A 24,447-nucleotide genomic window follows, 5' to 3' on the forward strand; every position below is an offset into this window, starting at 1 on the left:
CAAAACGGGGCTCTCATTTGGTGTTTTATTCCAATAAGGAGATTGTTTCATCTTAGTACAGCTCACCACAGGGGATAGATTTAGAGTCACAAATATGATTTGGCTAATTGAATGAATTTAAACATCAGAAGACAAACATCAGAGCATCTGTTCAAACACCAGTCCAATCACTATGAAATCAATAGTTATTACACCAGCATCACAGTGAAAAAACATTTGTAAGGATGAAAACCAACAAAGAATTTTGCTCTCTTGTTCCAACCCCCTCTTTCATTTGGAATAAATGCACAAGAGGTGCTGATAGTGATCAAGGCCTGTAGGGAAAGATGTGAGTAGTGCATTGGGGGTCTGGTATTTGTCACACCTTTTTTCAACTTTATTTTAAAATGTAATTTATTCCTGTGATGGCAAAGCACATTTTCAGCATCATTACTCTAGTCTTTGGTGTCACATGATCCTGCAAAAATCATTCAAATATGCTGATTTGCTGCTCAGAAAACAATTGTTATTATTATCAATGTCAGTTGTGCTGCTTAACAAGACAGTTGTGCTGCTTATATATATATATATATATATATATATATATATATATATATATATATATATATATATATATATATATAAAAGACCTTCGATGCAAAAGCCTATAAAAGCAACCTATGTCAAAAATTAGATAATATAAGTGAATGCTCTCCACACATAGTATACGTTCATCAAATACTTTCACTTTAAACTCACTAAATCCCAGCCTCACCCCATTTAGAAATGTTCATACTTAGGTAGAAACCTATACATAGGAGCATGATAAAAATGATAATATTAAAGAAAAACGTTAGACGGACTTAGAGGCTTTTGCACCTGAAGTCTTCATATATATATATATATATATATATATATATATATATATATATATATATATATATATATATATATATATATTTATATTTATATTTATATATATAGTTGTTTTTGTGAAAACCATGATCTTTTTCAAGAATCTTTAACGAATGAAGGTTTCAAAAGAACAACACTGCTTTGAAACATAAATATTTTGTAATATAAATGTCTTTACTATACTTTTGATCAATTTAGTGTGTTCTTGCTAAATAAATGCATTACTTTCTTTGAAAAAAAAAGTGTAAAGTGTTACTATTACTACTACTAAATATTTTGACGAGCTCTTAGAGAAACAATGTTTCTTCGGCTAATACTGAACAGTATAGTAGAATTCACAGTAATGAGGTATGTGAAGAACTATAGCTCTTGAAGGTAAATATATACATCAACATGCCATGTGCCTGTGATAACATCGCCTTTGGAGTAATAGAGGAAGCAGGACGGGCTACATATGTGATCAGATACACATTTCTCCTGTGGCACATTGGGTGGGCTTGTTCATGGAGAATAGCTGAAGGCGGGCCATGAAAGATTCCATCAAGGTCGGGAATCACTCCAAGGCACAGCAACAAAATGGCCATACCTGAAGGCCTTGGGACTTTGCAGAAAATGAAGAAAAAGTTTATCATCTATACTGTATGAAAATTATACTTTTCTGCGAATCGAAATACCTACTCCTCTCTGTCAATAACATAGATTATAGTGGCAGCTTTAGAAGACAGCACTTCGAGATGGCATAAAGATATATGGGCCTTAAGAATGGCAAGTAGATTATGAAAAGCTCAGTGGTCACCAGTGGATTCATATAGGGCCATATAAGAAATTTTTGCTTGCAGAGAGGCACTCATGGCTGGAAGTCATGCATAGAAATAAAGAAAATTGGACAAATATTTAATGCCTGCTGGACTTTTTCATGACTTTTTTTGTCCAAAAAAGTTTACCAACAAGTTTGCCAAAAAATAAACAATAGATGGCGAATTTAAGTATTCACCCCCTTTAATGTGACACCGATCATTGGTGTTGCCAATTTGTTTTAGAAGTCATACATGTTAAACAAGATGCTCAAATGGAATGAACTATAAATCTGGAGAGTCCAATTCATGTTGAGTCAGTATTGTGGGTCAGCTTATACCAAGAAGAAGTTAGAATTTAGAAATGGAAAAGCTCAAAGAATGTATAGTTACAAGAAGATTTCCAAGGCATAAAGTGACCTCAGCTGAAGGAGAATAGAGTGGCTGTGCATATAAAAACTGCTGTCTGGGTAAGTGCAGACTATGAAGCCAGCTGGAAGAAGGCTTTATCTGGAGAGACAATAATCAAGCTTTTGGCCATCAGACTAAATGGCATGTTTGGCAGGACAGACACTTCTTATCAGAAACTTAACATCCCTGCCGTGAAGCACGATGGTGGCAGCCACAGCATCATGCTATGGAGATGTTTCTCTTTAACTTGGGAAATTTGTTTTCTGGCAATATTTAATCCAAATCTTCTGAAGAGACATGATTGATTTATATGATGAACAGATATAATTAGGCTAATTCACATATAAATATTTATCAACACACATACAGAGCACATCAAATCTTGTAAATGAAAGCTCAACTGTACTTAACACACAAGAACAAACCTCACTGATTCTCGCATTTCAGCTTTAGCTTCTGCAAAACTATTTCATTCATTTTTAATCACTCTACACATTTGCGATAATTATCAATGACAGTTTCTTTTACCCAAATTGTGGACAGCATTAAATTTAATAACTTCCTGAACTGCACAAAACAAAAATCTCCATTTAGAATCAGAGATGCACAATTTATTTTACAAAAGTGCTATACAGTCAAATAATCACTTAAGCAATAAGAGTGCAAATCACTTTGGTCTGTGTCTGTATTTGTGGGTCCAGTGCTTTGTTGCACCGATGGTTGAAATATTTCAACAGAATATCTGCTTCACTGTTTCACTCCTTGCAGTTAGGCAGAGCAAATTAACTAATACTATGTGGCTGTCTTGTAGATGCGACACTTCCCACAACACACAATTCACTGGTTTGCGGAAAAAGTGCTGCTGTTCAAAGATGCTAATTAAAGTTGCTAGCTTATATTTATAACACTTTTACAGAGCTCAATGTCGCTTTACAGCAAAAATTATACTGTATGAGTCACTACATTATACAATGAATGCATGCATTACAAACCATGCAATAGTACAAGAGCTCACAATATCATACATGTCTTAAAGATGGAAAACATAATGTTGATATTTTACAATTGAATGACCATGCAGATTTAAAGATGACCTTTAAAGATGAAGTGTTCTAGCAATTTCTGTGCCAGTAGCATCACCGGAATTGCAAGAATATACACTAACTCGCATTGATGCTCCCTCCATTTTTGAGCCATGGCTAACTTAGACTCTTTATTTTATTTCCTGTTAATTTTACTGCCATTGTGTAAATAATTAATTTATCATTCATAAAACATGACACATGTTGCTTCTGTTGTGACCGGGTGTTTACGCACATGGCAGACAATTACCAAATGCCAATTGCTATCAACAATCTGAAAATCGCTTAGCTTGAGCCGCCAAAGAGGAATTATCAACCTTTTACAGTTCTCCTCAATCCTTTGTACTAAAAGAAACAACATATTGTGGATCTTTTCAGTAATATGCACCAGAGGACAGCTAAAGAGAAAATGGATTTGAATCAGACTTCAGTCATGACACCTCTCAGAGTGGAATTCAACCAGCATTTGTTGGCATGGGTCATGAAATATACATTACTTGATTTTGGCGGATGAGATATGCTACGCTGATACTGCTACTGCTGCTGCTGCTGCTGCTGAGCAAATACAATAATTTGTTCAGCTTAGTAAAAAAATAACAAACAAGGGAAAGACTGCTGCAATAAATGGTAGTACCCCTGTATCAGACCTCTACAGGTGGCACTGGGGCGGAGGAGGGATAACTTTCACATTGTGCAGCGTGCCGTTTGCAGATACGATATATATGGTTACGTGGATTTGGAAAAACTTCTGATTGGCTCGTGTGCGTCATTGAAAAAAACAATCAGCATTCGGTTAGAGTTTCATCCCTGAACTATGTATATATCAGACATTGAACTTTTAGATTATATTTGAGAGTTCATTGTTTTCATATAATGGTCATATTTGCGTAGGCCCCGGGACCAGCTGTGTCTCATTCAGAAAGTAAAAGAGAGTGCATTTCCTTGAAGATAAACAGGTGTATCTGTGCATCCCTGAATTGACTCCATATCAGCTGGATCACCCGGGGGATAAATGCACCGCAATTGCATGCTCCACCTGAGAAATCTCTGTGTACCCTTTGGCTGCCCCACCATAGAGGGTAGTAAGAGTGGAGGAAGCAGTGAAGCAGCTTTGGGCAGTAAAAGATGACTTCCACAACTTTGTGACATGCTCATGTACCTCTGAAAGAAAGGTACTGCGGCAGGACACACCCCGCGCCGAGAAACTAATCCTCCAACCGCAAGCATTCAGGGCAGGGTGGAGTGTTCCACTCAAGCCCAATGCTCGCAACGGCCCTGGAGAGGATGGCCATCAACTCTGGGTCCGACTCAACCTTCACCACTCTCCCTGAAGGAGGCAGCACTACGGAGTCTTCATCCCCGGAGGATTCAAGCCCACCCTCCGATGCAGTGATCGACATCTGATCCTCCGCAGGAGCTCCAAATGAGACATTGGGTCCCCCGTGAGAAGGACCCACAGACACAAATAATATAGAATTCATAAACAATTGGAAAAGTTTTTGGGGCAAACCTGACCTGTTGAAAAGAGATGGTATTCATCCCTGGGATGGTGCTGCTCTTCTCTCTAGTAATTTGGCTCATAGTCTTAGAGACAAAACATGACAATCTGGGGCTCAGGTCAGGAAGCAGACAAACTGGCTAAACCGACCGTCTGCTAGCGGCCTCGCGTCACCAAGGTCAGATAAATCCCATCACATAGAGCCTCTTTCACCTAGATATCATCATATAGAGACTGTGTCTGTTCCCCGAATTTGGAAATCCAAAAAACATCCAAACCGATCTAAGGTTAAAAATGTAATTGATATTCAACAAATAAAAAATATATATAATACAGATGAGCAAACGATAAAGCCTGGGTTGCTGAATATTCGATCCCTTACTTCAAAAGCGCTCATAGTTAATGATATGATTTCAGATTATAACCTAGATGTGCTGTGTATGACAGAAACCTGGTTAAAACCAAACGATTACATTACTTTAAATGAGTCCACCCCCCATGATTACTGTTATAAACATGAACCTCGCCTGAAAGGCAAAGGGGGAGGTGTTGCTGTAATTTATAGTAATATTTTCAAAACCACAAAAAAATCTAGTTTTAAATGTACTTCTTTTGAAGTGTTGGTGCTTAATGTAAAAATATATAATGTAAACGATAAATCAAGTTTGAGAATTCTGCTGGTAACTGTATACAGGCCACCAGGGCACCATACAGATTTTATCAAAGAATTTGCTGACTTTCTATCAGAATTAGTATTGACTGCAGATAAACTCCTAATTGTTGGTGATTTTAATATACATGTAGATAATGGAAAAGATGCAATGGGATTGGCATTTAAAGACATTCTTAACTCTATTGGAGTTAGACAACACGTGTCAGGACCTACTCATTGTCGTAATCATACTCTAGATCTAATATTATCACATGGAATCAATGTTGATGCTGTTGAAATTCTGCAGCAGAGCGACAACATCTCAGATCATTATCTAGTCTCATGTAAATTACATTTAGCCAAGGCTGTAAAGCCAACTCCGTGTTACAAGTTTGTTGACCTATCACTTCTTCCACTAAAGATTGCTTTATCAATAATCTTCCTAATCAGTTTCATCGTCTCAGCATCCCAGATAGCTTAGAAGAACTTGATATTGCAACAGAAACTTTTAACTCTCTCCTTTCCAGCACTTTAGACACAGTTGCTCCGTTTCGCTTAAAGAAGATTAAAGAAAATAGTCCAACGCCGTGGTACAACGAGCACACCCGGGCCCTTAAGAGAGCAGCCAGAAAAATGGAGCGCAACTGGAAGAAAACAAAACTAGAGGTATTTCGGATTTCATGGAAGGAGAGCTCGATTGCTTACAGAGAGGCTTTAAAAGCAGCAAGATCTGCTTATTTTTCAACCCTATTAAAAGAAAATAAACATAATCCAAGGTATTTATTTGAAAAAGTGGCTACACTAACGAAAAAGAAAGCTTAAAGCCCAGAAGTTTCCAAGAAACACAGCAGTAATGACTTTATGAACTTCTTCACTTATAAGATTGATAATATTAGGGACAAAATTATAACTATGCAACCGTCCACTACAGCATCACATCAGGGAGTGCATTATAGTCTCCCTGAGGTAAAATTTGATTCATTTGTTGCCATAGGAGAGGAAAAATTTTGCAAACTCGTTAATTCATCTAAATCGACAACATGTATGTTAGACCCTATACCGACTAAACTACTGAAAGAGATGCTTCCAGAAGTCATAGATCCTCTTCTTAACATCATTAATTTGTCTTTGTCTCTAGGATACGTACCAAAAACCTTTAAGCTGGCTATCATTAAACAGCTTGTTAAAAAAACGCAACTTGATCCTACAGAATTAGTCAATTAAAGGCCGATCTCAAATCTACCTTTTCTGTCAAAGATACTAGAAAAGGCAGTATCCTCACAACTGTGTTCCTTTCTTGAAAGAAATGGTATCTGCGAGGATTTCCAGTCAGGATTTAGACCGCACCATAGCACTGAGACAGCTCTCATTAGAGTCACAAATTATTTGCTCTTATCATCCAAACGTGGTTGCATCTCTCTATTAGTGTTACTTGATCTTAGTACTGCATTTGACACCATTGACCACAACATTCTCTTAAATAGACTAGAAAACTATGTTGGCATTAGTGGAATTGCATTAGCATGGTTTAAATCATATTTATCTGACCGCTATCAGTTTGTAGCAGTAAATGAAGAGATGTCTTATCGGTCAAAAGTTCAGTATGGCGTACCACAAGGCTCAGTACTAGGACCGCTGCTGTTCACTCTGTACATGCTACCTTTAGGAGATATCATTAGGAAACATGGAATTAGCTTTCACTGTTATGCTGATGATACTCAGCTCTATATTTCTTCCAAACCTAACGAAACTCACCAATTCACAAAATTATCGGAATGCATAGTTGATATCAAAAATTGGATGACTAGTAATTTCCTACTACTAAATTCTGAAAAAACAGATTCTAATTATTGGACAAAAAACTTCCACACGTAATAACCTAGAATACTGTCTAACACTTGATGGCAGCTCTGTTAAGTCTTCGCCGTCATTTAGGAACCTGGGTGTGCTCTTTGATACCAATCTTTCATTTGAAAGTCACATGTCTATTGTCTGTAAAACCGGATTTTTCCATCTTAAAAATATATTTAAATTACGTCATATGCTCTCATTGACAAATGCGGAACAACTAGTTGACATCAAGGCTAGATTATTGTAATGCTCTACTGGGTGGTTGCCCTGCACGCTTAATAAACAAACTACAGCTAGTTCAAAACGCAGCCGCTAGAGTTCTTACCAGAACCAGGAAGTACGACCACATTAGCCCGGTTCTGTCAACACTGCATTGGCTCCCTATTAAACATCGTATAAATTTTAAAAATTGCTGATTACTTACAAAGCACTAAATGGTTTAGCTCCCCAGAACTTGAGCGAGCTCTTAACGCATTATAGTCCTTCACGTCTATTGCGATCTCAAAGTTCTGGCCAGTTGATAATACCTAGAATATCTAAATCGACTGCTGGCGGTAGATCCTTTTCCTATTTAGCACCAAAACTTTGGAACAATCTTCATAACATTGTCCGGGAAGCAGACACAGTCTGTCAGTTCAAAGCTAGACTTAAAACACATCTCTTTGACCTAGCATTCACATAACACTCTATAGACTTCTAATTCTAATTCAATATTAGGCTGCTTAGATTAGGTCAGCCGGAAATGGGAACACTTCCCTTAAATCCTGATGTACTCGTTACATCATAAGAGGAATGGCATCTACGCTAATTTTAGTGTCTTTGTTTATCCCGAGGTTTTCCCGCAGTTTGCCAGATCCAGGCCGTTTCCAGATCTGACGAAGGACTTTCGCCTGGAACTGATGACAATGCAGTGCTGAAGTGCCAACTAGCCTCTCCTTATGGAGGATCCCTATACCACTCTACAGATAAAGCGTTGTGGAATTTTTCGGTTCGCGTACCTACCCATAGTGATAAGATAAAATAAAATTCTGCATCAAAATTTATAGACAAGACAAGTAGTTTGTTTAGGCATGGTTTGTAAGGAATTACAAACCTGCGCACATATATTCAAACGCACATAACTATTGAATCAATTCTTAATGCGCATGTGAACGCCATCAGCGTCTATCACAGGTTCACGTTTAAAGTCTGTTTAGAGAGAACGGTGTCATCTTAGCGGCCCCTAATTTAATAACAAATGATCATTTAGACGGAAGTGAATCAATCAAAACTAACTTTAGCTGGAAAAAACATTTTTCAAGAACCACTATGAAACCAAACCAATCTCTGTTACCTTAAATTATATGTTTATCTCTGTAAAGCTGCTTTGAAACAATCTACATTGTTAAAAGCGCTATATAAATGAGGATGACTTGACTTGACTCATCGGGAAACTCAACAGCTCGCAGTGAGAGTGGGAGGCCCGTGGGGGCTGGCCTGGCGGGAGAGCTTCCACTAAAATCCTCAGATTTTATTTGAGCAGGACATATTAATCAAAGTGGCTGTCTAAAGTGCAGAGAAACCAGAACGGGGAATAATGGAGGGGACTCGACCTTTTTCAAGGTATGCGAGTCTTGTGATGGTTATGTTCCTACCATGAGAAACTGAACCATCAACAAACTCTGCCTTAGCATGTTAAAGGCTGTCGGAGCTGTCAGACAAGATCAGGAAGCGACAGCATCCAGAAAAACACAGGTCGAATTCCATCTTGAAAAAGACGAAATGTTACCTGTGTTTTGCTCTTTTAGGAAATCTTCTCTATTGTGTTGAAGCACCCAGAGGCAAAATTGCCGCACTCATCTGTGCACTCGTGGGGCAAAACAGATGAATGCACCTTTTCTCCAACGGAAGGACATCTCCTCTCTAGTGAAGGGAAATGGAAGAGCAAGTAAAGACAACTGCTCGACTCCAAAGCAAAAAGCTGAATGAGTAAGTTTCCAGGCAGCTTACCGTATATCCGGGGGAGTGGCTTGACATGCAAATCTCACTCCTCAATCATCATTGGCCTGTTTTCTTACTACCCAAAGGTGACCAGGCTCCTAAGTGTGACCCGGTACATCAGTATTGATCAGTGTTTCTCAACCCTGCTCCTGAAGGACCCCCAACACTGCACATTTTCTTTGTCTCCCTAATCAAACACACCTGATTCAACTCATCAGCTCATTATCACAAATATCCCTATGTGATTATGAGCTGATGAGTTGAATCAGGTGTGTAATAATGAAGTTTGCTTCACATACTTCATAAATTATAACAAAGAAAAACGATACTTACAATGGGAGTTCATAAATAGTGATGAACATTTCTGTAAGGGCTTTAAAAACAAATACTTGACTAGAATATTTCAGCACTTTCCACTGCAATAAATGGTACATTGAAGCCTAATGAAATCTGTGTACATAATATACAAGTACATTAAACGGATAAGGGAAAGAATATAAATAATCCCAGGAATATTTTTACATTGACTGTTCATTAGCATCCGTTTTATTCTGCTCCATTAGCGTTACATTATTTTCAGACTGTCTATAGCCAAATTAGCTGCAAACTCCAACAACATCAGCTCGATAAACCACCTGGGGAGGTATTGATATATCATTTTTTCAATCCCCCACCTCATTAAAGCCAACGCTTTCAATGACTTGGACAAACCCTAGATAATCACGGGCTAATTCTTCCAAACAAACCTGCAGCTGCTGCTCCCTGCTGACGACCTGAAAAATAAACTTCATAAACAGATTGAGGGGGAAATCGATAAAGCCATTCGAGTTTCGCTTTAACTTCCACATACCGTCCCCATCTCAAATGATTTTATCATTGTGTTTCTATTTCATTGGCTGCGACTTTCCTCTTCCCTCAGTGTCACATTTGATCAATCCTGGAGTTATGGGCCAGTGCTCAAGTGTTCTGGGCACTCATAAAGATTCACTTAATGGATTTGTCCATTGGCACAGGAACCACAATAGAATCTGACCCGCGTGCCGGAAGGTGCTCCCTCTGAAAAGATGCTTTGTTTACTTATGAACCTGTCAGTTGTGGCACCACGTTAAATGCTTTGGAGTGTGTCCGATCAAAGAAAATCTCTCCGCTGAGCGACTGCTGCCTGACAAGTTGGCACACTTTCAAAATAAACTGTCAAATCATTGTTTTAGTCAAATTTTTTCCAGTAGCAGTATCCAAACAAGATTACTTCAGAGGCAACCCTTGTAAAAAAAAGTACATTTTAGTATATTTAAGTAAAAACAGTACTTATTACAAAGATGATATACTTTAAAAGAATATGCAAACTTAATGTAATGTTTTCAGACACTTATTTACATATTTACAAATAAATGATAATGTATAATAGCTTTTTTGACCCACTTAAGTAGGACTTTTTTAATGTATAATTTACACTTGTGTCATCTTTAATATATGATTAAATTGGTATATTAAGTTAAAATATACTTTAATGTCAGTTCTGTTGAAACGTGTACGTCATGTATTTAAATATATTTGTAATTACACATTTATAATAATAAAGTTGCACTTTGGTACATTTAAAACATACTGTATATTAACTAAATGTAATATCATATAACTCTACAAGTAAAATTATAATCAAGTACTTTACATGTGCTTTAGAATGTTAATGTAACGCATATTTGGTTATTTTTCTTAGTTTCATGATATTTGTTTCTTAGTTTCTTAATATGGTAAAGCTGCATGATTTTAGGCAAACTATAGTATAAAGTGCTCTATGAACAAACGTAACATAATTTTACTAGAGTGCCGAATTGCAGAGCTTGTGCTCTGTAATTCGTATCATATGTTTTCTCAATTTTGTTGTGTGTTCATTTTGTTATTGAGAGGAAAGTGCGCAGCATATATTTACATATTTATCTAACTGTTGCTCAGAAGTTTGGGCGGCATCAGATATTCGCTAACATTATATTGCTTCTCACATATTTCAAACATTGTTTGCAACACACTGAAACAATTTTGCATGCTCAAATCTAGAGTGACCGCGGCTTTAGGTGTTGAGAGCTAGTGTATCCTTGAGCCTATATTTAGTATGAGACAAGTACTTTAATACTGTTAAAATCAGATAGCCTATTTTAAAACTCAATTTGTATTGGTGACTTAGGTGACTTAGGGAATTTGGTCATTTTCAATGTGAGGTATCTGTACTTTTACTCAAGTATGGTTTCCATGTACTCTTTACACCGCTGTGTACCAAATGATTAATGCAAATGTTATTACATAGGAGTTAGCTTAAATTCATTAATCTAAAGTGGGACACATTAATAAGGCTTTTTATTTCTAAAATGCAACTGTAGTGTTGCCGCTTACAGCTGGATGTTAGGGTTGGGTGGGCTTGTATCCAGCAGAGATGTGTTTTGCATTGACTAGACGGACTCCACATGAACGTGAGTAAATCACTGGCAGAACTGCAGGGCGGTATGACTGTATAATGCTCAGAGTGCGGTCAGAGCACAACAGCTTGTTACCGCTGATTAATGGAGACAACCGGGCACCATCCGTTAACGGCAATGCAGGCAACTGTGTCAGTGGAACACCGCTGCAGGTGGCCAAATGAGGCAAAATCGCAGCTATCTGTCTGCAGCCAATAGCACGATAGAATCAGACCAACCAACCAGAATCAGACCAAGATTCCCAGTGGGAACCTTATTGCGACTCAAATGGAAAGGAAGTGTGTTTCCGGGCGAGATTATTATAATTTTGTATTTTCTTAGTAATGTTTTATATATACATTATTTTATTTTTTTTATTTAGGGCCACACTTTATATTAGGTGTCTTTAACTACAGTAGTCAACATTTGAAGTGGATCAAAAAAAGTTCATCAAAGTTCTCCTAAGACATGAACGGGTATTGTTCAAAATTCATGTATAACTTTGATGAACGGTCTTGATCCACTTCAAATGTTGACTACTGTCCTTTGGGTACAATGTACTCATTGTTTTTATGTTGTATTGCGAAACACTTTTGCTGCTATTGTGGTGTGTTACAGGTAAGGTTAGGACAGGTTTGATGGTGTTAGGTAGGTTTAAGGGGGGATTAAGGGGTCAACAGTGATATTATAGATGTAATTACATGCAGGTATTTTCTAAATTTAAGTACAAAGTAAAAACATGAATAGATCCAATATATTGTACACACGCAAAACCTTTGATTAACCATTTGATGCACAAGCTATGAAAACCCCTTCTAATGCACAACATGGGTCTAAAAAGACCCGCATTCATTTCCTATGTTATTACAGTGATGGCTGAATGTTTCTTTGCTGAATTTTTTAAATATATCCATTTTATCATTTGTTATTCCAGGTATTCATTAAATATCTTGTTTTTGATTTCCACAAATCATTATGTTTATGTTTCCTTTCTTACTTTATAAACAAACACAGTTTTTGTATTTCTACATCAATTTTACATACACGGGTCTAAAATGACCTATATTCATTTCCTATGTTAATTCAGTCATGGCTGAGTGTTTCATTGCTGCATCATTAAAATATATGCATTTTATAATTTGTAATTCCAGGTATTCATTAAATATCTTTGTTTTTGATTTCCACAAATCATTATGTTTATGTTTCCTTTCTTACTTTAGAAACAAACACAGTTTTAGTATTTCTACATCAATTTTACATACACGGGTCTAAAATGACCCGTATTCATTTCCTATGTTATTTCAGGTGGCTTTGACAGTTACAGATTTTAAAATCAAAAAGGTGAGAAATAAAGGACCCTAAACTCTTAACACATAGAACCATTTCAGCATATGAAGGCTTATTCAAGATGATACGGTTCTTAATAGAACTTTTAGGCCTATTACATGTAAATAAGCTTTCAAGGGGCATTCAGCAACTATTTCAACTTAATAAAACCGTTTAGAAATCATTTGGATGGTTTAATAACCTGTTCTGGTGAAAATTGTGACTTTCCCCGCTCCCCCAAACGTTCCTTGGCGGAAAACCAACCTTGCAACATGGGGACTAACGTCCCGGTAAGTTGGAAATAGGAAGTCTCGTGAGAAGCGAGAACGAGCGAGAAACACAAACTGCTTTACTGCAATTCGACATAAACACACACGCCACCCTCAATGTGTATGAAGTATTACCCACCTTGGTAGCCATACCTCCACACAATAAAGTTGGCCGGCTCCGATAACAAATGCACATGAGCAGCGGTAGAAAGGGGGAGGAGGGGCCGCAAGTTAGTTTTTTTACGACATTGTTGTGAAATATACGCCTCACAGCTGTAGGGGGAGCTCGCTGAGAAAACATGCAACAACAAAAGTGAAAATCAGCGAAGAAATAGCTAGAGTTGCTGTTACCCTTTAAAAACCCATATTTTTTTTAGTGCAGCCAGACAATATGGGAAGACGTTTTACTGGCAGTAAACTTCCGGGTTCTGAACTGGTTGCAGTTCCACTCTGGCTCCATATGAGGGCGCTCACAGGACGAGTGCAGAATGAATGGAGGTCTGTGGAACTATACCCCTAAAAATCCACTTTTCTCTGGATATAATTTTTTGTCTAGTAATTTGAATGTTGTTTTCGAAAGGAGATGCAAATAAATTACAGATTACTGGGTGTTAGATTTTTTAGAGTCACTTATTTGCTTTAAAAAGTCTTTTAAAATGGCAATGACATCATACACATCGTACGACCAGAGAACTGCTTTACGGCAATCCTTCAGTCACTTTGGTGCTTTCGCGATCTGCACTTTCTTTTCTCTCGAGGCATCGACAACACCGCTGACACAGGTAAATACACGTGCTAGAAGAGTTTTTGTTTTGTTGTTTTAAAAGACCACGCCGAAAATACTTCGGATGCCAACGATGCCATCAAACGGTATCTCTGGACGTAATCAGTCCTTCACTGACCAATCAGCGTCCATTAGCAGAATGCTAGCGTGTTATGGGCAACCACAACTCAACCTGTAAGAAATCGAAAGGACATAAGTACTTGTTCATTCAACTTTGGACCTATAACCCATGTTGAACTTGCAAAATCTACATTCAAATCTGAGATTTCTCAACGGCAATCGGGTGAAAGAGACAAATTTGCCCCTTCAGTGGAACTCTGGTGGAACTACAACCAAAATTTGGTACAATAGGGCTTAATAGGGAGTGGCCAGGCTTTCCTTAGATGGCTTTGGTGTAGCTAACATTAGCTAGCTAGAATATAATATGTCAACAGCTAGCTAGCTAATAGTATTGGATATGTTTCTCTTTCACAAAAGTTATTTCTCACTAGGATTTCATGGTCAAGGTAACCATAGCCTAATATTCAAATATTATGTCCAGTTATCTTTTACAAAATATCAAATATTTTCTGTGGTTAAAATAAAATAAGGCTTGCATCAAATATACAAAAGCCGCTGTGTTGAGTTGTGAAATGTGTGGCAGGTGAATAGTATGTAATACTATAGGGATAGTATTTATGTAGTAAATATGTTCCTACTTGCAAAAATGTTCAAATATCAAAGGTTTCTATATGGGTCTTTTTTACCCATGTATGTAAAATTGATGTAGAAATAGAAAAAAAATGTGTTTGTTTGTAAAGTAAGAAAGGAAACATAGCAAGATATTTAATGAATACCTGGAATAACAAATGATAAAATACATATATTTTAAAGATTCAGAAAAGAGATACTCAACCATGACTGAAATAACATAGGAAATGAATACAGGTCTTTTTAGACCCATGTTGTGCATTAGAAGGGTAGTGACACAAAAACAATTTTTATTCAAAAATAAAAATAAGGATTTGTGAGGATCTAAAACAAGTTAATTGAAGAATACTTGGAATACTGAATGATTAAATTAATTTATTGTAAAGATATATAAAATAAAAACTCAGCCGGGTCACTTTAGACCCATGTTGTGCATCAAAGGGTTAAATAATGACACCATAATAACCATACATGAATCATGCATCAGCTCAACATGTGCTACTTGCTGATTCTCATGCAGAGATGACAGAAAACACAACCCTCAATATTTTCACCCATATTTACCCATAGTAAAAATAGCATATTACTGTACTTCTATTTACTCTTAATTGTTGCAATTTACAATTTACACACAAAAGTATTTGAGTAAATATTGTAATGGTATAAATCAACCTTCTACTACATATAGTGTAAATAATATCTACCTTTTTATATTGTAAATATCAAATTATTTAAATGTTATTTATTCATTTAAAAAACAATTACCCTGATTTAGACCTGCACCTCTTGCCCCACAGCTCAGTGCATCTTGGCGCAAGTTCTAAGCACTAGACTAGGCATTTGAGAGACAGCTGTGGCATTTGTATCTCAGAAGCTTGCGAAAAACAAATAACAATCTAAGCAGTTACTTATCAAAGGCCGCTCCAAAAGTTAGTTTTGAAAGTCAGGGATTTTAAATAAAATGGCAACCCTAAATAAAGAACCCAGGTGTTTACCTCCACAAAGCCTGTCCAGTTTTTGCATGGATAGTGTGTTAATTGAGGCAACCTCAAACACAAGAATGCATCATCACATAGATGAACAGATCTTCCGTTAGGGAGATAACATCATCCTCTGCAATAGGGCAATTTGTCATCGCTACAGTGAGCGTGGCGCTGGACTATAAGACTGTGTGCATTTGGGCAAAAGAGAAAAGAAGACCAGCCTGGGGGAGAGAAGAAATGTTTACAGAGGCTTTGAACACATATAGGTTTATATAAGAGAAACGGAGTGCATCCTTAATCAAATTAATGAAAATGTAGAGTTGTGCTTTTACTTAGATGCAATTTCCTCAGTAAATAATTATACAGAGAGTCAGTATTAGCGAGGCAATTTGAAATTTAAAATACTGTCAGTCATACTACCATAAAAAATCTTTCAAATTAAACTTAATATTTAAAAAAAAATATATATAATATGATCGTTTTTTTAAAGTATTCAATTAGAGTACATTATTATGTGGGACAGATTCAGGTTTAATTAAACACAACTTAATTTTCTGTTTCAAAGATTAACCAAAGTCTTGGGGGATGACATGAGGATGAGTAAATAATGTCAAATAATGTTTTTTTTTTTTTTGAACTATCCCCTTAACCAAACGTTTTACTAAAAAGAAGCTTAAACTTAAAACTCTCAATTAAACATTTATTTGAATGATGAATCATTTATTTGACCAGTGATTTACATTGTTACATGTGCTGTGCAAAAAAACTGTTTCAGACTTCCTAAATGCACACTATGATGCACAATGGAGTGTGTTCAATTGCTGCAACACGGTTTTGAAAACTATTGTCTCGCTACTGAAAACGATTGGTCTAATTTATAGCAATAACTTTAAGTCAGCTATTCTCCCTAATACTGTAATGGAGAAGTTCTTGTTCAACATTAATCGCGTATTGTGTAATTTGGCCTGAACACTGTAATGTGTACTGTATAGACAAGCTCACATAGTTCAATGTGTAGCACTAAATTTACTCCACTTCACATTGTATCTCACAGAAGAAATGATTGATGTAAGGCTAAATTATCCAAATAGTGAGTAGCCTCAACTAATACAGCTCCAATTTAAAATTCCAAGAAAATTTTATAAAAAGAACCATATATCAAACCCCTTATAAATATCACAAAATTGCAAGAATGATGCTTGGTATGTTGGTGTGCTCATAATGCCATGAGGTTTCAGGGAACAAGACATGACGTGAGACACACAGCACCAATATTTCGTGCTCAATGTGAAAATCTAATCTTGCTTGGTGACCAGAGACAAGCTGAATTATTTCTGTGTGCGGGTACAGCGGAGGCTTAACCATAATTTACCTACTTTTATAGACTCTTTATCATCCGCTTACCATGGTCATCTGACAGAATTCCAATGGTCACTCAGCACAGCAAATTTTCCATTCAGCCATGATAAAACAGTGAAATGTAGGGGCCATATTTCCTCTGTAAAGGATCCTCCTGTACAGGACTGTTAATCTCCATCGTCCCAACAAATGCATTGAGATTGAAGCCCGTCGGGAAGGAGCGAATTGAATTTGTCTATAGATTCAATTAACAGCTTTAATTACAGGCAACATTAAGTGCTGTATGCTGCGATAATTGCAGTTAATTGAATATTCTTTAATAGACAAAAATATTATCTTGTTTTATTTTATTTCATATATTTATAATATATATATATAAACATACAAAAACAAATAACTTCCACTGCTGTGAGTCACTGGAATATAATTGAGGCTAATCAATGCGTTTTAATTATAATTAAAGCAAAGAATCCAACTGCTAATATCATTATCCCACGGATTGCTGTTAACTGAACATACTGGTGAGGAAGAGCTACAAGCACAATCTGACATATTCAGCAAATTCGCTGTCACGGCCCGTTTCGATTATCACAGTGGAGCGCTGCTATGTCTCATCTCAGGTTCTCAACATCACTGATGCTCCACAGTCATTTTCCAGTAAGACTTTAGGAAAGGAAACTGGGCGAATGATTGTGGTTTCAAGCAATTGTGCAGTTTGGGCTTTTTTGATTGTATTCCTGTAACCAAGGGATGAGCCTAAAGATCCTATTTGAATTATTCACAATTGCTGGCAGGTAAAAGCTAAATGGCAGAGCAAAAAGCGAAACCAGTGACCCCAGAGCTGTCCAGTAATCTCAGCATTGCAGAATTCCATTTCATTCCCAACATTTACAAGTTCTACACATTCCTGCCCCCTTCGTGGTAAATATTTTTGCTGTTTAATAGGTAACAGTTTATTTTGATGATCCCTTTTAATCATTCTGTTGATGATTAGAAGTAACTTTTCAAATACACCACAACTAACTCTCACTAGAATATTAGTAGACTGTCTGCTTAATATCTGCTAACTCTTTATCGTGATGCTCCTCCAACAGAATTCAACAAATGTTCACTAAAATCAGCAGTGCCATATGCTAGCTAGAAACGTTTTTTCTTTGTGGAAGTTTTGCATGTGGTGAACTAATAAAATATTAAAACTCAGTCAAATCAATATTTTGTGTACAGTTATTTAATTATGCCACCCAGTATCGTGGATTCGCTCTCTCTTGTTTCATACAAACGCAGCTGCTGCCATTTTGTGACTATTGTTTTGTACACTGTTGGATTATAACAGGTACGATTTTAAAACAGTTTAATCTGAAATCATTATCTCTATCTCAATAATTATTTATGTGGCGAAATGCTGTGTAATAAGTGGTATGGCTGTATACCGTATCTCTTAAATGTCTGTCTAATTTGAACTTGCCATGATAGAAACTGCTCTCTCCGCGGAAGTTTTGCCTTTAAAGACCTAATAAAATATTTCAAATCAAATCAATATTTTGTGTCTAATTGTTTACTTATGTGGCAAGTAGACATGTAATAAGCGGCATAATGTTCATCCAGCAGGTTGGGATGATAATATTAATGTACATCCAGCCGGTTGGTATAATAAACCCCCTTCGGGCTGATGCAAGACCCCGACGTCAATCACCCTGTCAGGGGTTTATTCTGAGATAACAACCGGCTGGATGTACATTACCCCTTACTTAATGCACAGTGCATTACTAACATACAAACAATGAAGAATTGTTATTAACTAACATTTACAAAAATTTAATAAATGCATTAAAAATATTTGTGCTCATTAGTTAATGTTAGCTAATGCATTAACTAATGTTAAAAAAACAAACAAAGTGTTACTAAAAATCCTACAAAGAAATCAACAGATTATGTCTGGCCTCCACTGTGAGCTTAAACAGACATTTTATTCACGCTATATTATTTCTCTGCTGTGTCTCAACCTTAATATTTCTTTATGCCCCCAGAAACCATAAAATAAAAGATTACATGAAAGAAGGGAATAAACGAACAGCTACAGAAGGCCATTTTTAAAAACCATCTAACATTTTAATGTAAAATTGCCTAATTACTCATACATTATGAGACTCGAAGCTTGACATAGCATCTCTCGGGAGAGACTTCGGTACCCAAGCAAATTGCCTTCCCCTCTTTAACATCTGATTGTTAAAATTAATGAAGAATAACATTCAGCTCCGACTAATATAACGCTCCTGGGACAACATCAGCACGGAGGCCATATCATTGTATCAGATATAAATAACTCTTTCGTTTCAGTCTTACAGGAAAATATTGCAGCCTTTCATTAGTAAATTCGAATGCTTGGCATTTCAGTTTTTGTGGTTAGGTTACAGTTTCCTGAATTTTGTCTCATGTAAAAGCACATCTTAGTAAAACAGTCAAGGTCTGTCCAGTAGCTCATATTGAAATAAGGCAACGCGCCTGAGCAGATGTTGCAGGGTCTGTCCTAATTTGCTCTTATTGCTCTTCCTGTGGAGCTGAACAAAATACGAACAGAATTTCACAGCTCCCCCGCCCCCCGTGAGACATTTTGAATTTCCTTCCCTGCTCTGTATTCTTTTATATCGGGGCCGACACTTATACTATGGCAGTCTCTCATCAGATGAAGCACTGCTTATCATAAAAGAGTTGCAAAATACTGTAATCGAATGTCTCCAGCTGGGAATGATTCTCCTCTGCACTGAGACGAGCACATGAAAGAAAAGTCAGCGAGTGAATGAAAAGAAAAGTTTTCACAGCGAGCTCTTCATGTTCTGGAAGACTTTAAGGTTGGGTTGTTTTATGAAACTATGATTCATCCCATTTAGTGACTGTATATGCGTTTGCATTTATTTGTGCACACACTGTTAAAAGTAAAGCCTCTAATTAGAAGCAAAAAAAGGTCTTCATGGCATAGCAGAATCTTTTGAAGTCCCACAAGGAACATTCACATCTAGTTCTTTAGAAAACGCTCAGAATTGAAAAAAAAAATGGTAACCTAAAAGATGTGCTGCAAATAGTAACTTCTAAACTCATCGATTATATTCAAATTTTTTTTTTTATTAAACACTGCTGAATCAACCTAAATATATATTAGGTCACGCCAACTGACCAACTGAGATCAGGAAGAAATATCTCTTTAATGTAACAATTGCAGGTTACCACTTTTTACATTGCACCGGCATCTAAAATAACTTAGAAGATAGCACAATATCACAATTAAGTAAATAGTACTTAATTGGGGTGAATGCTATCTTTCTGCATGCTATACGAATTAACAAGAATGGGCCAATAACATATAAGAGTATTCATGATAGACAAAATAAAAAATAAAAATCATATGTGTCAATGTACCCTTCATTCCTGTAGCTTAAACAGGTTGAGAGCGGCAATGGCAACTGATAAAATGTGAATGTGAATGGATAGTCACTTTGGATAAAAGTGTCTGCCAAATGCATAAATGTAAAAACACTCTTTGTATTCATGTTGGTTTCCTATTGTCAATTTTTTAACCAACCTTTCGTAAACTGTTTTTAACCTCGAAAAATGTAAATGTCAAGTAAAATCTAAACTTTTATTTTCATTACACTGAATAAACATGAGTTCAAGTTTTTATACACACTTAAAGTCCCCCTGTGAAAATGTCTATGTGGTGTTTTTAATATGCTTTAAGACAAACTGTGCAAATTCATCAGTCAACACCACTGCTGAGTATTTTCTCCTTAAAACTGCAGTGAACCAAAGAATCAAAAACACAGTTTGAGATCGCTGGTGTTTCTGACGTCACAAACTACCTTGTAACCTGTCACGTCAACGAATGGAGGGTTAAGTTTAGGGTTCCCAAGGGCTCTGGTCCAACTACTGCCGAGACACAGCGGCGATCACAGTCATGGTGTTCGCAAATGGATCTATCAGCAGGGTTAGAGATGGGCCCAGCCTTATCTCTGTCTTCACCTGATAGGTCCAGTGCCTTCACTCAGGGTTTGGAAGCACACGCTGCGGTTCCTTCCGCCCCAATTGAGGCACCGACACCGCAACTATCAAGTTCTGAGGAGCTAGATGTTACCAGTGTCGATGCAAGAGATACTGAGGACTCTCCACCTCAGTCTCATGCATTTGAGGAGCTGGTTGTGGTTTTGACATCCTGGTGGCCACTGAGAGGCATCTGTGGCTCAAACTAAGCAATATTAAAGAGAAGGACAATCATTTTCTTATGGATCCGGCCGTCACCTTCTGGCCTCTTCGGCAACGCTGTAATTTCAGTCGTCGAGAGGTTCCAGGATGCAGCCAAGAAGGCGGCCGCTTTCCAGAAGCTCCTCCCCCGTCGCTCTCATGTCTTAAAAACCTAGTGTACTTTTTGAATTTAAATAAATACAATTCTTTTGCTATGTCTTTTAATTATAAATGATATAATTATTTTAATTATAATAATATAATTATAAATCATTTAATTATTTTATCAATTTGTATTGCAATAAAGTTCTTCAAAGTTCTTCGTTCTTCATAAAAACATTGTCATTTTCTTGGGGAAAAAAGTAGGTGTCAAGCCCTTTAAAAGATTTGCCCAATAGAAAGAGGTTTTGTCGAAGAACAAATATTAGAGTGAACATTGGTATTTGTTAAGTCTTGCTTGGACTGACAGGTGTAAAGTTGTATTCTGAGTTGATCAGATGTGTTCTGATGGCAATTGATGTTGTGTTTACCCTAGACTCACTCTCAGCTGTCATGACATTAGAGCGTAGATCTATTACATGGCAGGAGCTCTTAAGATTGTTTCTAAGCTATAGACTCGTAAAAGGAGACAGGCATTTATCTCAGTATTAGAGTAGCAGGATTTTCCTGACCTTAAAACGTGCACATCGTCCCTGTGTGGTCCACCAAACTAATTCAGATGCCTGGCATCAACCCAGGAACACTTGACATAAAATCCGAAAGAGAAACATCCCGTTCTAAATAATCCTGTTCTCGCTGCAGTCCGTCGCTGAGTTTGAGTGGATGTAAGGTAATGAACTGTGGCTTAGGGAAAATCATTGGGGGAAAATGGATGTACACAGGCTTGAGTAATCACTTTAAAGGAAGTTTAGCTCTACCCTTGAGAAAAGCAAAGCTCCATGATCAAATACAGCACAAAACAACCTTGAAAAGTTAAATAAATAATTGAAATAAAAAGATAAATGGGGGAAAGAAACATAAATAAATATATATATATATATATATATATATATATATATATATATATATATATATATATATATTCTCCCCATCTGGGGTTTTAATGTTGGAAAGCACTGCCAAGTAAACAATTTTAAAACGATTTGTGCCAATATTCTTTCAACATTCTAATAGGACTAGAGAATAAATGGGCCAATATGCCTTAATTAATAATAATAATAATAATAATAATAATAATAATAATAATAATAATAATAATAATAATAATTAAGATGTTATATCGTCTCTGCACTAAAGCCAAAACTGTTCAAATAATATCTGGAAAATGTTTACTTTCTATCAACTATACAGCAAAAAAATAAAATCAACGGAATAACATTTTGATTGAAACAATATCATTCAGTAGTTGTGTCAAAATCAATGATTACTTTAACATGTTAATTTTAACGGCTCTGAAAAAATGCATGTGTAGAATCCCCCCCCCCCCCTCCCCACAAACACACACCAGTTTGAAAACCTGTATTATTGCAAATAGTATTGAATTTATTTTTGAAAGCAACAAATGTCAAATGTTTAATTATATTGTAGTAGTTGCTTTGCCATTGATTTTGGAGGGTTCCTAAATGTGTGAAATGGACTTTGACATCAAAACTCAGGATATTCTTATTGAATTGTACCACTGTATTAATTACCAACACAATTCGTACAAGAAGGACAATGTCTCATGCCAGTCTGTGCTTAAAATCAGTTCTGTGAGGCTCAGTTAGCACTTCAGCTTTCTCTTTGTTGACTGCGCCAAACAACTGTGTGATGGGAACAGGGATAAGGCTTTCTGTGAGCATAAGTTTAATACCCTTAAATGTGTTATAATTTAAATGTTCACTCACCCATAACTCGTAATCTCTCCGCACCAACTACCACCTCATGGTCGTCCGCAGAGAAGAGCAGTTTTCCTGCACTTGATTTTACCTCCAGCATTTTGCCCCGTGCATGAACTCCATGAGAACCTGACAAAAATATATTTTTACATTTTATGAAGAACCTTTTCCTTGGTCCCCAAAGAATCTAGCTCAATATATTATAATATATATATTAGCGGTGTAACGGTACATGTATTCTCACCGAACCGTCACGTAATAGACGTCACACGGTTCGGTGAACACAGTCAGTCACAGGCGATCCACACTCTAATCCAGAAGGGGGCGTGCATGGTAATGCAGCTCTGTTTGCTAACCTCCACAACCGGAAAAAGAGCAGAAGAAGAAGAGATCTATCCACCAACCCAAAACAAGAGTTCAGATGGCACACAAGCAGGGTTTGAAATTAACACCCACCAACCCGCCAAATAAGGGTAAAGATCAACTGTGGCGGGTAACGCTGTCATATCACTAGCCAATTTGGTGTGTTACTTATGTTTACTCACTTTCCTGGGGAAGTTCGTCTAAGCCAATTCTGAGCAGATTTAGAATTATATAATAATAACAATTATATATATATATATATATATATATATACACATAGCTGTGACATAGTTAATCTGGTTAATTTTGTTTTGTTTTGTTTTGTTTTTTCTTTTTTGGCTAGTAGAAGTTTTGAATGGTCGGTATAACTTAAAAATTTAGAAGCCAAATTGAGTGAAACAGTAAATTTCAAACCCTGCACGCAAGAGCTTGCTAGTAGCTTATACGCTGAGTTTTGATTAATGTGATTATTAAGACACTCCACAAACTTCCCAGAAAAGAACCTGGCACAGCAGAAAGAGGCATCCTGTTTGTTTTCTTTATTTTACAAAATGTTTTTTTTTTTGTATTGTGAGTGTACACAAATAAAAATACAGTTTCGAATGATGTCTTACTCTTATCTGTATGACCATAAATGACTGTCACACTGTCACTGTCTATCTATATATATATATATGTTCCACAAAAAAAAAAAATCCATTAAAGAATTGTTGCTTTTTCCTGTTGTACCGAACTCGTATCGAACAGTGACCCAAAAACCGATCCACGTACCGAACCATGACGTCTGTGTACCGTTACATCCCTAAAATATATACTACTGCAAATAAGCAGCAAGCTATTAAAATATTTGCCACTTGGCACATTCAATATTGTAATTTACTTAATGACTTTTCTGACCAGCTAGTAGTCTATACAATGCACATTAGAATTTCAATTAATTAAACATAT

At 36.6% G+C, this 24,447-nt stretch overlaps 1 protein-coding gene across 5 annotated transcripts in view; it reads right to left on the reverse strand.

The window, feature by feature from the left end:
- sgcd (sarcoglycan, delta (dystrophin-associated glycoprotein)) overlaps positions 1-24,447 on the reverse strand; it is a 284,743-nt gene that overhangs the window by 36,751 nt on the left and 223,545 nt on the right. For all 5 annotated transcript variants that reach the window (XR_013190496.1, XR_013190497.1, XR_013190494.1 and 2 more), the window contains exon 5: positions 23,146-23,265. Coding sequence is in view for 2 of the 5 variants with exons in the window: in XM_077196702.1 (XP_077052817.1) it covers positions 23,146-23,265 (120 nt within the window). In the remaining 3 variants the exon portion in view is untranslated. The remainder of the gene's footprint in view (positions 1-23,145; positions 23,266-24,447) is intronic.

This window comes from Siphateles boraxobius, unplaced genomic scaffold (genome assembly GCF_051911475.1).
Source record: "Siphateles boraxobius isolate OS27281-9 unplaced genomic scaffold, OSU_SipBor_1 11, whole genome shotgun sequence".
Taxonomy (NCBI): domain Eukaryota; kingdom Metazoa; phylum Chordata; class Actinopteri; order Cypriniformes; family Leuciscidae; genus Siphateles; species Siphateles boraxobius.